The sequence below is a fragment of the Hypanus sabinus genome, chromosome 9 (assembly GCF_030144855.1).
Source record: "Hypanus sabinus isolate sHypSab1 chromosome 9, sHypSab1.hap1, whole genome shotgun sequence".
In the NCBI taxonomy this organism is placed as follows: Eukaryota; Metazoa; Chordata; class Chondrichthyes; order Myliobatiformes; family Dasyatidae; genus Hypanus; species Hypanus sabinus.
The window spans coordinates 157,526,062-157,542,650 of NC_082714.1; the positions used below are offsets into that span (position 1 = coordinate 157,526,062).

At 48.6% G+C, this 16,589-nt stretch overlaps 1 protein-coding gene across 1 annotated transcript in view; it reads left to right on the forward strand.

The window, feature by feature from the left end:
• Window positions 1–8,150: 8,150 nt before the first annotated feature.
• The window catches only part of LOC132399952 (deoxynucleoside triphosphate triphosphohydrolase SAMHD1-like), a 64,418-nt gene continuing 55,979 nt past the window's right edge, over window positions 8,151–16,589 (forward strand). Inside the window, exons 1-2 of the mRNA XM_059980925.1 lie at window positions 8,151–9,394; window positions 14,232–14,307. Of these exons, the coding sequence (XP_059836908.1) occupies window positions 14,259–14,307 (49 nt within the window). The 5' untranslated portion in view covers window positions 8,151–9,394; window positions 14,232–14,258. The remainder of the gene's footprint in view (window positions 9,395–14,231; window positions 14,308–16,589) is intronic.

Sequence of the window (16,589 nt, forward strand, 5' to 3'; positions counted from 1 at the left end):
AGCTCGTTCGGGGTGACCTTATGCTGATGAGATTTTAATCCTGAGTTCTTCTCTGTCCCTTCTGGTCAATTGAGTGTCTTTCCACTGTAACACTGATGTTTCATTTCCCAGTTCATGGACTACTTTTGTACTTGTTTGAAAGAAAATTTTTCTCCAGAACATGGAAAGGTTTGAAATGGAAGGCAACTCTCTCCATGTGCTCTGAGTAACGGTGTGTGTTAGCAGAGATGAGGCAGTGGGTTAGGTGCCAGAATCCCATCAATGTGGACCTTGTTTTTAAGGAGATTCACTCAGAGTGAAGCAGCAGATTTCCAATGAAGGGAATGTCACAATGACTCTTCTACCACTTCTGGGGTTGGTATCTATTTCATTTCGCCTTGCTGTTGATATATTCAGTGGCCACTTTATTAGATACACCAGTGCACATCAGAAAGGGAAAGAAATGTGAACTAAGTGACCTTGACCTTGTAATAATTGTTGCTGCCAGATTGCGTGCTTTGTGATACTTAGAAACTGCTAATCTCCTGGCATTTTCGCACACAATGGTCTCTGATTTACAGAGGTTGGTTCAAAAAAATAAACAAAAAAAAATCCAGTAATCAGCAGTTCTGTGGGAGAAAAATGCGTTGTTAATGAGAGAGGTCAGAGGAGAATGGCCAGATTGGTTCTTGCTGACAGGAAGGCAGCGGCATCTCAAATAGCCACACTACAGAAGAGCATCTCTGAATGCACAGGATGTCAAACCTTAAAGTAGATGGGTTAAAACAGCAAAAGACCACAAACATACACTGAATGGCCACATAATTAAGTATCTAATAAAGTGGTCACTGAGTGTATATCTGTGTCCCATGCATTCTGAGTGAGATGTCTCAACCCAGCTTCCAACGGGTATGGCTCAGTGATATAGAACTGCTTGTGCCATGTAGAAGAAATGGTAACATGAAGGTTGGTTACACGGCAAGAAATCCAAAGGTTCACAGTGGTAGGCTAATTTGAAGTGGATCAGATCTGGGACAGAAAGCCATGGTCATGGTGCTCAGAGCCTGGTCCATTTGTGACTCTGGAGTTGCAGCCATGTTGTTGTCTATTGCCCTCTGGAGCAGTCAGTCTTAGTCTTGGCCGTCCCTGAAGCAGACAGCTGTGGTTAGAGGTGGTGTTTACCATCTGTTGCTGGAATAAGATCAGGGCAATAAGATGGTTTCCTTGAACGTGGGGTGACAGTTGTTCTGTGTGCTGAAGGAGGCATTTCACACACCCACCTTCATCATTCAGGGATTTGAGTATAGCCGTTGGACATAATGTTGCAGTTGTGCAACATGTTGGTGAGGCCATATTGGGAATGTTGTGTTCAGTTTTCGTCAACCTGGTCTCAGAATAAATGCCTCTAAGATTACAAGGATGTCACTGTGACTTGAGAGATTGAGAGAGGCTGAGCAGATTGGGACTTTATTGATTAAAGGACAGGTGAAAGAGGGCTGATCATACAGAGGTGTATAAGATCATGAGTGGCATAGTTATGGTGAATTGAAGAACTAGACGGCATGTGTTTAAGGTGACAGGAAGGAGATTTCATAGAAACTTGGGCAACTGCTTTTTACACAGAGGTATGTATATACAATGAGCTGATAGAGAAAGTGGTTGAGGAAGATACAATTTAATAAATTCTAAAAGACAGTTGTACATGTAGATAGATGGGACAGGTTTAGAAGATTATGGGCCAAATGCTGACAAATGGGAATAGCTTTTATGGCCATCTTGGTCAGCATGGAGCAGTTGGGCCGAAGGGCCTGTTTTCATGTTGTGTGACAGTGACATGACAAAAATTTATATCGATATGAACATGAGCTGCTGGCATTGTCTGGTGTGACATCAACTTGCTGTCCATGGGCATTAATGCAGTAAACTAGACCACTGCTCCAGTTAAAATTGTTAATTTTAATATCAGCCATTTGCATAGAATGACGACTCACTCTTTCCTCTGATTTGTTGTTGGTGTAGCACGAGAATGCTTTGGTAGAGAAGTTCGAATACTTGATCTCCTAACGATTTGAAAGGGGTGGTGCTTGGCTGTGGTTTGGAGTTGGCCAGAAGATGTGGATTTTATAATGGAGCTGATTGGAGGTCCAGAATTAGGCAATGATCCCGAAACACTCTGTTCCGGCTAATCAATGTGTACACCTCCCCCGTGCGGAGCGAGCTCCCACTGCTGCTGGTCATGTCCCAGCCAGTCATTCTGGCCAGAGACTTCAACTGCACCATTGATTGTCTGGATGTTTCGGCAGTGCCGATGGCAGGCTGGATACTATCTCCAGACTCCTGATGGAAATGGTTAAGACAGCCAAACTGCAGGTGTAGCTCAGCCGCAAGCCACCTGGACACGATTGGACGGCTCAGCCCGATCCTGGATCGACTCCCTCTTCCTGTCAGAGTCCGTCACGGTCAGATCCACTGACGTCACGCCGGTGTTCTTCTCTGACCACTGCCTCCTGCGAGCCACCTGTCACCTACGGGAGGACCAGAGAACAGGCAGGGGGACGTGGAAGCTGAATGTCAAGCTGCTGACCCCAGAGAACATCGAGGAACTAGAGAAGGAGTACACAGGTTAGAGAACCTTGAAAGCCTTCTTTGATTCCCTGGTTCACTGGTGGGAAGCCACCGAGGAGAACATCAAGAGGTTCTTCATCTGCAAGGGTATCCAGAGAGCAAGGCAGGGGCAGAGGGAACTGCGTAAACTCCAGACAGAGTTGCAGCAACTCCTCCTTCTGCAGTCGGAAGGGTGGATGTCAGGGAGGAACTGCGGGAGGTGAAGGGCCGGCAGGCCCAGCACTTTGCTGCCGAGTCCTCCAAGATCATCTTCCGATCGAGGGTCCAAACCGTGGAGCAGGACGAGACGTGCTCACGATTCTTCTTCCAAAAGGTGCACAGGGGGAGCTCTGTGATCCACAACCTTAAGGAAGAGGACGGCTCAGTCGCGTCCTCGTAGACAGACACACTGAGGATCTGCAGGTCCTTCTATGCCAGTCTGTACGGAGAAAAGGCCACAGACTCCACAGCCTCCCGCAACTTCCTGTTGTCTGTCACGCAGGTCTCAGACGACGGCAAGCGGGAGAGTCTGGAGCAGCCGCTGACCCTGGACGAGCTGACTGGCTCCGTCCATTCCTTTGAGTCGGGTAAGACTCCCGGAGGTGATGGCTTTACCGGTCGAGTTGTATTCGGTCTGTGGAACCGGATGGGCCCTGACCTGCTGGAAGTGTACAATGCTATGCTTGTCAAGAGGGGCCGGATGGACCCAAACGCAGGACGCAGGCACTGAAGTACCAGGGGTAGAACAGGATGGGGATGCCATGGCACTTAAGGGTAGCTGGGGTTCAAGCAGATAGAGTTCAGGCAGGTGGAGTGGAGCGGCTCCCGAAGTTCAGGTTCAGGTAGACAGGCTCCCGGGGTTCAGACAGGCAGACAGACAAGTCCCCGGGATTCAGGGTTCAGCCAGGCAGACAGACAAGTCCCCGGGGTTCAGGGTTCAGGCAGGCAGACAGACAAGTCCCCGGGGTTCAGGGTTCAGGCAGGCAGACAGGCAGACAAGTCCCCAGGGTTCAGGCAGACAAGTCCCTGGGGTTCAGGCAGACAAGTCCCTGGGGTTCAGGCAGGCAGGCAGACAGGTCCCCAGGTTCAGGCAGACAGGTCCCCGGGGTTCAGGCAGACAGGCAGACAAGTCCCCGGGGTTCAGGGTTCAGGCAGGCAGACAGGCAGACAAGTCCCCGGGGTTCAGGCAGACAAGTCCCTGGGGTTCAGGCAGGCAGGCAGACAGGTCCCCGGGTTCAGGCAGGCAGGCAGACAAGTCCCCGGGGTTCAGGGTTCAGGCAGGCAGGTAGACAAGTCCCCGGGGTTCAGGGTTCAGGCAGGCAGGCAGACAAGTCCCCGGGGTTCAGGGTTCAGACAGGCAGGTAGACAGGTCCCCGGGGTTCAGGCAGACAGACAGGTCCCCGGGGTTCAGGCAGACAGGCAGGCAGGTAGACAAGTCCCCGGGGTTCAGGCAGACAGACAAGTCCCCGGGGTTCAGGGTTCAGGCAGGCAGACAGGTCCCCGGGGTTCAGGCAGACAAGTCCCTGGGTTCAGGCAGACAGGTCCCTGGGGTTCAGGCAGACAGGTCCCCGGGGTTCAGGCAGACAGGTCCCCGGGGTTCAGGCAGACAGGTCCCCGGGGTTCAGGGTTCAGGCAGGCAGGTAGACAAGTCCCCGGGGTTCAGGCAGACAGACAAGTCCCCGGGGTTCAGGGTTCAGGCAGGCAGACAGGCAGACAAGTCCCCGGGGTTCAGGCAGACAAGTCCCTGGGTTCAGGCAGACAAGTCCCTGGGTTCAGGCAGACAGGTCCCCGGGGTTCAGGGTTCAGGCAGGCAGGTAGACAAGTCCCCGGGGTTCAGGCAGACAGACAAGTCCCCGGGGTTCAGGGTTCAGGCAGGCAGACAGGCAGACAAGTCCCCGGGGTTCAGGCAGACAAGTCCCTGGGTTCAGGCAGACAGGTCCCCGGGGTTCAGGGTTCAGACAGGCAGGTAGACAAGTCCCCGGGGTTCAGGGTTCAGACAGACAGACAGGTCCCCGGGTTTCAGGGTTCAGGGAGGCAGGTAGACAAGTCCCCGGGGTTCAGGGTTCAGGCAGGCAGGTAGACAGGTCCCCGGGGTTCAGGCAGACAGACAAGTCCCCGGGGTTCAGGGTTCAGGCAGGTAGACAGGTCCCCGGGGTTCAGGCAGACAGGTCCCCGGGGTTCAGGCAGACAGGTCCCCGGGGTTCAGGCAGACAGACAGGTCCCCGGGGTTCAGGGTTCAGGCAGGCAGGTCCCCGAGGTTCAGGCAGGCAGACAGATAGACAGACAGGTCTAGGTGGTGATAGGCTAGCGGAGAGCCCTCCCTGGGCGGGCCGCATGTATCCAGGGTAGGGGCGCCTCCCAGGCGGAAACACCAGAGGCCTGGGCACGATGCGGACCCTTAGGCGGGTGCGGGCACTATCCCAGAGTTTGGGTGGAAGAGAAGGAGGGGGCAGAACCACCGCCGGGCCACGGCCCATCGGTCGGAAACGCCCAACGGAGGCAAGGGATAGGAAAAGGCAGAAACTGCCCAACGGAGGCAAGGGATAGGAACGGACATAGGTCCAGGTCGACCAACACAACAGCCATGACAACGGGAAATTCAGAAACGGCTGGCAGACAGCGCGACCGCGCGAAACACAAAAACCGAGCGGAGAAGCTGGACCAGCGCATGGGAAGAAAGGTGGGAGAGTGGACCAACCTGGCAGTACTGGTACAGGCAGAGAAGCACGATGAAGAATAGGTCTGAGCCCGGGTGGGATAACAGAATGCAGAGACGAGTTCAGAGCCGGCACAAACAGAAGAAAACGACCACCCGTCCGGTCCCAGTCCCAAGGCCCCTTATAAACACCTGCAGCTCAATGAGTCACAGGTGTGTCTCCTTGAACCAGGAGGGTCCTAACTAGATCACGGGTATTGGGAGGGACAACTGCAGGACCCGGAGTCCGGAGACCCCGGACCGGATCAAAACCCGGAACGCAGTTCCAGATCGGACCGACAATGCTTCTAGCCGGCTGCATGTCGGAAGGGCATCATTACCCTCACCTACAACCAGACGGGGAAAGGGATGACATTAAAATTGGAGGACAATATCACTTCTGAATGTGAATTACAAGATCCTGTCCAAGGCTATCGCCAACAGGGTCAAGTCTGCACTGGAACAGGTGATCCACCCGGACCAAACCTGCGCTGTAGCAGTCAGAAAGATCTCGGATAGCCTTGCGCTGCTGCGGAACACCATCACCTACGTGCAGGACAGGGGGGTGGACGCCTGCCTGGTCAGCTTGGACCAGGAGAAAGTCTTTGACAGGACATCACACAAGTACATGGCGGATGTACTCTCCAAAATGGGATTTGGGGAGGGAGTACGGAATAGGATCAAAATGCTCTACACAGACATCTATAGTGCAGACCGGGTCGATGGGTGGGGAAAAAGACAGCTTCTGGAGTCTGGAGTCAGGCAGGGCTGCCCTCTCTCCCCAGTCTTGTTTGTATGCTGTATAGAACCCTTTGCTGAAGCTATCAGGATGGAAGGATGAGGGCATAACAGGGGTGACACTGCCAGGCAGGAGGGTCCCAAATGAAAACCTCTCTGTACATCGACGACATCACCATCTTGTGCTCTGATCCAAGGTCAGTTTACAGGCTGATTAACATCTGCGACCAGTTTGAGCTGGTGTCGGGGGCCAGGGTCAACCACATGAAGAGCGAAGCCATGCTCTTCAGCAACTGGTCCGACCGATCCAGTGTCCCCTTCACCATCAGGGCTGATTACCTGAGGGTGTTGGGGATCTGGTTCGGGGGGAGGGGTGCGAGGCGAGCAATAAGAACTGGCTGGAGTGGACTGCCAAGATAAAGCAGAAACTGGTATTGTGGGAAGGGCGCTCCCGTTCGATAACGGGCAAGAACTTGGTCATCAGGAGTGAGGTGCTCTCAGGGCTGCTGTACTTGGTGCAAGTATGGCCCGTCCCTTGCTCCTGTAGCTCGAAAATCACCCGAGCTGTCTTCAGGGTCATATGGCAATCAAAGATGGAGTGGGTCAGATGAGTCACCATGCACAAGTCCCTTGACAATGAGGGAGAAAATGTTTCCAATGTCACCCTCATCCTGATGACCAGCTTCATGTTTGGCTGCATCAGGCTCTGCTCAACCTTAACCTCTGCTCAAACTTAGAAAAGTAAACAAATGACTAACTTAACCGGAAGTTAGGCGGTACAAACATTCAAACTTAGAAACTGTTCTTAACGAGTTCTTATCCAAGCACAGACTTAAAGTGATAAATTCAGAAGTCCTTGTGATTTATGCAGTCAGTAAGGAGAGACTTCCCAAAAACAAACGATTCCTTCAAAGTATCGACGATCTGCTGATCCCACAGCCAAGAGATGCCTTGTTCACAGAAATCACGAGGAAATAAAAGGAACTGACCTTTTGACTGGAGGGTGGTCATTGCACAAACCTTGACTGGCAGTGGTTTAACTCAAATGCATGCCACAATTCCTGAACAAAGTCAAAGGTCTATCATTCCCCAAAAGGCTGAACAACATTAACTTTATCCAATCTTTGAACTCGGATAACTCTGGTAATGCCTTCACTCTCCAATACTGGACTGTAAGGGAAAAATAAACATGTAACAAACAAAACCGGTGGAGTCTCCACACCTCTGACTGGCAACAACAACATTGCACAAAAATAAAACTGAGAACTGCGTCACAGATCGTGGGCTTGGTTTAAATACGGTTTGGAACATGCCATCACATGACATAACATCACCCCACTCACAAGACCATTACATCATCCCACTGTCCCATTCAAACTGTGAGTATGTAACAGCCAGACCTCACCAATAGGCACCAAAACTTAACCTGACTGGCGGCAAGAGGGGCCCTCCCAGTCCGATCCCCCCTGTACACCCGGAACATCATCTCCACATCCCGCTGCCCAAGGGAGGACTGCAGTGCAGAGGAGTCAATGACCCACCTCTTCTCACAGTGTGGGTTTGCAGAGAAGGTGTGGAGGAGGATGAAATGGCTGGTGTCACGCTTCATCCCCAGCAGCTGCATAACAGAGGATTCTCTGCTCTACGGGCTGTTCCCAGGGTCGCACACAGAGACAAACATCTGGTGCTGCTGGCAGATCATCAATCCTTTGGTCGGCCCGAAACTTGTTGGTCTACCAGCGTATGGCGATGTCTGTGGCACATTCTCGGCTGCAGGAGTACATGCTGAGGGACGCACTGAAACTTGGTGCAGCCACCATCAGGGCCCGGTGGGGAAAGACCACGGTTTAGGGTTCTTCTCCCCTGGGAGCGGGAGGGGTTGGGTGGCGGGAGTATACCTCTCAGCTATGATTGTATTGTACAATATGAATCAGCAGAGTGCCACATGAGTGGCTGAAGTTTTTAAACTGCATAGAATGTAATGTCAATGTCTGTAAAGTATTTAGAGTTATTGAATGGTTTATTATAAATTATTTTATTGTGATTAAAGTATATTTTGTTAATAAATAAATCATTCTAAGGGCTCAAAGGTAAGTGATGCTGTTGAACTATGGAATTGGAGTATAAGCTGCAGAGCTAAATGATTGAATTAATCTTTTTCTCCCCCGATCACTACTATTTATTTGCATGATGTGGTTGTCACTGCCGTCATTGGACTTATTCAGTATTAGTAGACCTTAAATTGAAGAAGCAGTGATGAGTCAGTCTCAGACATAAGTGTGGAGTCATTGGTTAGGGGGACAGAGAGGGGGTTCTGGTGATGAGAATGCGGTTCTGGGATTGTATATACCCTCTCAGGGACATTTGAAATGAGTCAAAAGCATTCTTATGGGGAACATCCAGAGGTCATGTCCCATGTCAGTATAAATAACATACTCAGGAGGGGTGACAAGGTCCTGTAGGGTGGGTTCAAAGGTTTATGTGCTATATTAAAGGAGAGGTTCTCCATGATGGTGATTTCAGGATCGCTGCCAGTGCCACGAGCTAGTGAGGACAGAAATAGGAAGATAATGTAGTTTAACACATGGCTAAGGAGATGGTGCAGGAGGGAGGGCTTCCGATTTTTGGATCATTGGCTCCCTTGCGGAGAAGGCGAGAGTTGTACAGAGAGGAGACTTTGCACCTGTACTGGAAGGGAACCAATAATCTTTCTTGGAAGCTTTGCTAGTGCTGCTCCGGGGAGTTTATACTAGGGTGGCAGGGGAATGGGAACCAGAATGCCAGGGTAGCTAGTACAACATAGTTTACACACGCAGTGCCTTGCATCGCAGGGCCTATCAGCACAGAGTGGTCAACATCATTGAGAGCATGTGAGTATTCCTGCAATGTGGCTGGTACGGTGCTTTCACTCATTTTACACCCTTGTGTCCACCCACTCATCTTCTCCCAGCCCTTGTGCTGGTGAAGGGCACTGGCTTGTGTGAAAGACACTGTGACCACATGGGTCAGCCTTTGGCTACTAGCTGGCAGATAATTTGGTCACACCCTTTACTAACCAGAACGTGGAGTGTTTGTTGCAGTGTTCACTCGGGTGTTGCTGATGAGTGGTGAATCTGAACACGTGTTTCCTTACCCTTCCTCTCCCATAGCCCAAGTAAGCTGAGGCCATTCCCACATCCATTTCTTGTGTTTGCTGTCAACATCAGAAGGAGGCTGTGTGGACGACAGTACTGACACAATTCTCAACATGTTCATCCATTAGGATCACAGAAGCAATGGTGTTGGCAGATCCACACATCCTGATCAGCGGCTCGGGTGGGAAGCAGTATAGAATGTCAACAGCCATTGGTGACATGGAGGCTTACACCAAACTCACAGGTGAGTACTCCTGTCCTTAAGTTTCACCAGAATTTACTCTTTAATCCTGGATGTTCACTTCACAGTACAAGGCCATCCAGCCTTTGCCATCTATTTGTGAATAAATCCCACTGCCCTGGTCTTTCCCCTGTTGCCCTTCATTCTTTTGTTGTTCATTTAAAAACCAAATTCCATTTTCAAACAAGAGAAAATCTGCAGATGCTGGAAGTCTGAGCACCACACACAAAATGCTGGAGGAACTCAGCAGGCTATGCGCTATCTATGGAAGAGAGTACAGTCCTGCTGAAGGGTCTCGGCCCGAAACATCGACTGTACTCTTTTCTATAGTTGCTGCCTGGCCTGCCGAGTTGTCCAGTATTTTGTGTGTGTTGCTTAAATTCTGTTTTGCAGGTTTTTCTGGGCAAACCAGGTCATCACTGTAGCCTGTTGCATTTTGCCAAAAAATGTACCTCATAATCTATCTGGGTAATCTTCAACCTGGCACGTGAACATTGAATTCTCAAACTCCCAGTAACTGCTCCCCCTCTGTCCCTTTTCCCCTTTATTCTTTTCTCTCCCACCCTGATCCAATGGGACCACATCACCCCACCTTCCTCCCCTTCCTACCTGAGGATGTGCCGTGCTTCTCTCTGGATCCTCAGTCATAGCGGCATCCTCTTGAGTCACAGGTCAGAGAAAAATACAGAAACAGGCACTTTCGTCCCATCTACTCTGTGCTGAACCATTTAAATTGCCTGCTCCCATCAACCTGCTATAGGCCTCCATACTCCTGCCATCCATGTATCTATCCAAACTTCTCTTCAACTTTGAAATTGAGTTTGCATGCACAACTTGCACTGGGAGCTCATTCCACACTCCCTCGATCCTCTGAGTAAAGAAGTTTCCCCTCATGTTCCTTTTAAACTTTTCACCTTTCACACTTAACCCACGATCTCTAGTTGTAGTCGCATTCAGTCTCAGTGGAGAATGCTTGCATTTGCCCTATCTATACCCCTCATAATTTAGTAAACCTCTCTCAAATCTCCTGTCAGTCTTCTATGTTCCAAGAAATAAAATCCTAACCCCATCCAATCTCTCCTTATAACTCAGGCCCTCAAGTCCCAGCAACGTCCTTGTAAATTTTCTCTGTATTCTGTCAACTTTATCTATATCTTTCCTTTACATAGGTGACCAGACCAGCACACAATACTACAAATTAGGCCTCACCAACATCTTATACAATTTCAACATAGCATCCGAACTTCTGTAGTCAATGCACTGACTTATGAAGGCCAATGTGCCAAAAGCTTTCTTAGCGACTCTGTCTGTTTGTGCAGCCACTGTCTATGAATTATAAGACTATAAGATACAGGAGCAGAAGTAGGCCATTCGGTCTATCAAGTCTGCTCTGCCATTCAGTCTCGGGCTGATCCAATTCTTCCAGTCATCCCCACTCCCCTGCCTTCTCCCCATACCCTTTGATGCCCTGACTAATCAAGAACCTATCTATCTCTGCCTTAAATACACCCAATGACGGCCTCCGCAGCCGCTCATGGCAAAAAATTCCACAGATTTACCACCCTCTGACTAAAGTAATTTCTCCACATCTCAGTTCTAAAAGGACATTCTTCAATCCTGAAGTTGTGCCCTCTTGTCCTAGAATCCCCTACCATGGGAAATAGCTATGCCATATCTAAACTGTTCAGGCCTTTTAACATTCGGAATTTCCTATGAGATCCCCCTTGATTCTCCTGAACTCCAGGGAATACAACCCAATCTTGAAATTATGGACCTATATTCCCAGTACTCTTCTCAGATATGGTTTGCACCTCAACTGGAGGGGGACTAATATCCTAGTGGGAATGTTTGATAATGCTGCATGGTGGGGGACAGGATTTAAACTAGAGTTGCAGGGAGATGGGAACCAGAGTGCCAGAACAGTTAGTGGAGACAGATGTGGTTAAGACCTCAGACAAGGTCAAGAATCAAAAGGTTGAGTTGGTGCGAATAATGTTCTGATCTGTGTATATTTCAAAGTAAGAAGTATCGTAGGAAAGGCAAATAAGCTTAGGGCATGGATCCACACATGCTGTTATGATATTGTAGCTATCAGTGAGACTTGCTTGCAGGAGAGGCAGGACTAGCAACTCAATATTCCGGTGTTCCGCTGTTTTAGGTGAGACAGAGTGGGAGGGATTAAAGGGGGAGGAGGTGTGGTGTTACTGGTCAGGGAAAATGTCACAGTAGGCCAGACTGAATAAATCAGAGAACATAGAAAACCTACAGCACGATACAGGCCCTTTGACCCTCAAAGCTGTGCTGAACATGTCCTTACCTCAGAAATTACCTTTGGGAGATGGACACATGGTCTATAAAAGTAAGGAAAAGCGGCAGCTAGGCAATGGACCCTAGAGAGATAACAAAGGTGGAGGTGTTTGTTATCGTGAGGCAAATTAGGATGGATAAATCCCCAAGAACTTACAAAGTGTTCCCTGTGAGAGGCAAGTGCAGATGTTGCAGGAGCCCAAGCAGAGATATTTAAATCATCCTGAGTGACAAGTAAGGTATGGGAGGATTGGAGGATAGTTAATATTGTATCGCTGTTTAATAAAGGCTCTAAAAATAAACCAGAATATTGTAGGCCAGTGAGACTGGCATCAATAATGGGAAAGTTATTGGAAGGTATTCTAAGGTTCTGGATTTATGAGTATTTGGATAGACAGGGACTGATTGGGCAAAACACAAAATGCTGAAGGAACTCGGAAGGTCAGGCAGTATCTATGGAAAAGAATAACAGTTGACAGGCAAAATGTCATGCCAGTGCTTAGTCAGGCCAGGAAAAAAAGATGAGAAGTTAGAGTAGGAGGGTGGAGGGAATGGAGGAAGAAGTGCATGGGGATAGGAGATAGGTGAAACCAGGAGAGGGGGAGGGGAAGCTGATAGGTAAAAGAGATAAAGGGCTGGAGAAGGGGAAATCTGATAAGAGAGGGTAAAAGACAATGGTATAAAGGGAAGTGGGAGGAATACCAGAGGGAGGTGATGGGCAGGTATGGAAATAAGGTGAGAAAGGGAAACAGGTGGGAATGGGGAAGGGGGCAAATACTAGAAGTTCGAGAAATCAATGTTTATGCTATCAGGTGTGAGGCTACCCAGATGAGGTGTTACTCCTCCAAACTTAGTGTGGCCTCATCACAGCAGTTGGGGAGACAATGGACTAACATGTTGGAAGGGGAATGGGAGGTAGAATTGAAAAGGGCAGCTAGTGAGAGATCCTTCTTTTTCAGCAGACAGAGAGTAGGTGCTTGGTGAAGTGGTCTCCCAATCTATGTCAGGTCTCGCCGATATACAGGAGGCCACACCGGATATAGTAGATGACCCCTGCAGACTCACAGGTGAATTGTCGCCTCAACTGGAGGGACTGTTTGGGGCCCTGAATAGTGGTGAAGGAGGAGGTGTAGTAGCACTTGATCCACTTGTGAGGATAAATGCCCTGAATGAGGGAGATCAGTGGGGAGGGATGAATGGACAAGGGAGTCATGTCGGGAGCGTTCCCTGCAGGAAGTGGGAGGGGGAGGGAAAGATGTGCAAACCACCAAGCACACCTTTCCCTCCTAGCACTTATCCTTGCAAGCGGTACACCTGCCCCTACCCCACCTCCTCCTTCACTACCGTTCATGGTCCCAAACAGTCCTTCCAGATGAGGCAGTACTTCACCTGTGAGTCTGCTGGGGTCGCCTACTATATATCTGGTGTTCCCGGTGTGGCCTCTTATTTATCGGAGAGGCCCGTTGCAGATCGGGAGACCGCTTCACTAAGCACCTACTCTCTGTCTGCCAGAAGAAGCAGGATCTCCCAGTGGCTCTCATTTCAAGTCTCTTTCCCATTCCCATTCCAAAATGGCAGATGGAATTTAATGCAGACAGGGCTAGGAGCTGCATTTTGTTAAGACCAACCAAGGTAGGTCTTAAACAGTAAACGGTAGGGAGAGCAGTGCAGTAGGAGAAAAGGAATACAGGTCCATCATTGAAAGTGGCAGCACAGATAAATATGGTTGTAAAGAAAGCTTTGGGCACATTGGCCTTCATAAATCAAAATACTGAGTACAAGAGATGAGATATTATGTTGAAGTTGTGTAAAACATTAGAGAAGCCTAATTTGGAGAAGCGAGTGCAGGTTTGGCCACTTACTTATAGGAAAGATTTTAATAAGATTGAAAGAGTATGGAAAAAATGTACAAGGATTTTGCTGGGTCTGAAAGACCTGAGTTATAAGGAGAGATTGAATAGGATAGGATTTCATTCCTTGGAACATAGAAGATTCAGGGGAGATTGGATAGAGGTATACAAAATTATGAGGGGTATAGATAGAGTAAATGCAAGCAGGCTTTTCCACTGAGGTAATGTGGGTCTACATCTTGAGGTTATGGGTTAGGAGTGAAAGGTGAAAGGTTTAAGGGGAACATGAGGGTAAACTTCTCCACACAGAGGGTCGTGAGAGTGCAGAATGAGCTGCCAGCACATATGATGCATGCGAGCTTGATTTCAACCTGTAAGAGATGTCTGGATAGGTTCATGGATGGTAGGGGTATGGAGGGCTATGGTCCCATTGCAGGTCGATGGGAATAAGCTGTTTAAATGTTTCGGCAGGTAGGTCGAATGGCCTGTATCTCTGTGGTGCTTTTCTATGACTACGACTATAAAGGTTCATCACTCTTTCCCTGAACGGACATTGGTATCTTACTATCACAGCAGGGGTTTACTATCACAGACTGTGGTGTGTGCCTTATTGCACATTGGATTTTTCTTGCACTTAACCAAATTTAATCCAACCCAGTTGCAATGTTTACTCTCTCTTTTAGAACAAGATTGATGGTCAGGCTGATGAAATGGTTGCAGCTGCTCCACCAACTCAAGGCAGAGGTTCTCATTGTAAATGTGAGTACTGGCTCGTAAATGATGGAGAGGAGAGTTTTCCATACATCTGGCAGATTGTGTCATATGAAAACAAGCCCTTTGGCCAACCATTGTGTACTATTTATCTAATCCTACTCTAACCCTTTTCATTCTCCACGTGTTCCCATTAAGAAGAAGTAATCTTTCTTCAAAGAAAGGGGCTTCCCTTCTTTCACCATCAATGCAGACCTTACCCGCAATTCTTCCATCTTGCACACATCCCCTCACTCCATGCTCCTGCCACCTCACCAGGGAAAGGGTTCCTCTTGTCCTCACCTACCACTCCACCAGCCTCCAAGCACAGCACCTAATTCTCCATAATTTCTGCCATCTCCCATGGATCCCACCACCAAGCACAACTTCTCCCACCACCCCAACTTTCTGTTTTCTGCAGGGATCGCTCCCTATGTGACTTCCTTGTCCATTTGTCCCTCTCCACTGATCTCCCTCCTGGCAAATATCCTTGCAAGCAGAACAAGTGTCACACCTGCCCCTACACCTCCTACCTCACTACCAGTCAGGGCCCTAAACAGTCTTTCCAGGAGAGGCGACACTTCACCTGTGTGCCTGTTGCGATTATTTACTATATCTGCTGTTCTCGGTGTGGCCTCCTGTATATCGGTGAGACCCAACGTTGATTGGGAGACCACTTTGCCGAGCACCTACTCTCTGTCTGCCAGAAAAAGTGGGATATTCCAGTGGCCACCCATTTAAATTTTACTTTTCATTCCCGATGGTAGTGATGAGGTCACACTCAGGGTGGAGGAACAGCATCTTATATTCCATCTGAGTAGCCCCCAACCCGATGGCTTGAACATCAATTTTGCAAAATTCCAGTAATGCCTCCCCCCCCCCCCCCCCGTCTCTGTAATAGCCACTAAATCATAACTCTTTGTGCTGATTTGAGCCACAAGTTCACTGACCTTGTTTCGAATACCATGGGCGTTCTTATAAAGTGCCCCTTCAAAATTGTGCTTTCAAAATCTTGTAGTCTCTTACTCTTTTGCACTTGACTTTCCTTCACTCCAATCTTACTTTCCTTTTTTATCTTTTGTTTTTTCTTTACCTTTATCCACAATTTTCACTTTTACTTTATCCATACATCTCCAGTCTGTTGAAACCCCCCCTCCCCCACACACACTATTAAAGCCCTATCCACAGCCCTAGTTTTGTGATTTGCTAGGATCCAGGTCTCATCATGGTTCAGGGGGAGCCCATCCCATTGGTACAGCTCCCTCCCTCCACAATACTGGTGCCAATTTCCCATGAATTCAAACCCACTTCTCCCACACCAATCCTTGAGCCACACATTTAACTTCCTAATCTTCTTGACCCCATGCCAATTTGCATGTGGTTTAGGTAGTAATCCAGAGATTATTGCCTTTTTGGTTCTGCTTTTTAATTTATTCCGTCACTGCTCAAATTTCATTAGCAGAACCTCTTTCCTCGTTTTACCTATGTTGTTTGTACCCACATGGACCAGACAATGTGATCTTTCCCCTCTCACTGCAAATTCCTCTGCAGGTCTGATAAGATGTCTCAAACCCGGCCACCAGGCAGGCAACACAGCTTTCAGGATGTTCTATCCTCATGACAGAGAACTCTGTCTATTCCCCTGACTATACTATCCCCAATTACCACTACATTTCTCTTCTTTACCCCCCCCCCCCTTGAATGGCTCCCTGAACCACAGTGCCACAGTTATGTTGTTAATCCTTCCTACAGCCCCTGACTCTCATCCACACAGGAAGCAAAAATCTCAGACCTGTTGGACAAGCTCAAGGCTCCTCCAGCACTGTCTCTTGGATCCCATTACCCACCTCACTTGCAGTCACACCCTCTTGTCCCCGACCACAGACTGAATTTGAGGAAGCTAATCTAATGGATGTGACTACCTCCTGACACAGAGAATCCAGGTAAAAATCAAAGGAAAGAGCATATAAAAGAGCAAAAATTAATGGGAAGTGTTGGGGATGTGTTAAAACACAACAGATGGCAACTAAAAAATGCCTTGAGGGAAGAGAGGAAAGGTAGGTAAGCTAGTCAATAATATCAAAAAATGATACAAAAAGTTTTTCGGATATATAAATAGCAAGAGAGATGAGAAAAGATATTGGACCATTAGAAAATGACCGTTAGAGCTAGTAACGAGGACAAGAAAATGGTGGACAAATTGAATAAGTATTTTGCATCAGTCATCACTGTCGAATCCACTATTAGTATGCCAGAAGATCAAGAGTGTCAGGGTGCAGAAGTGAGTGCCA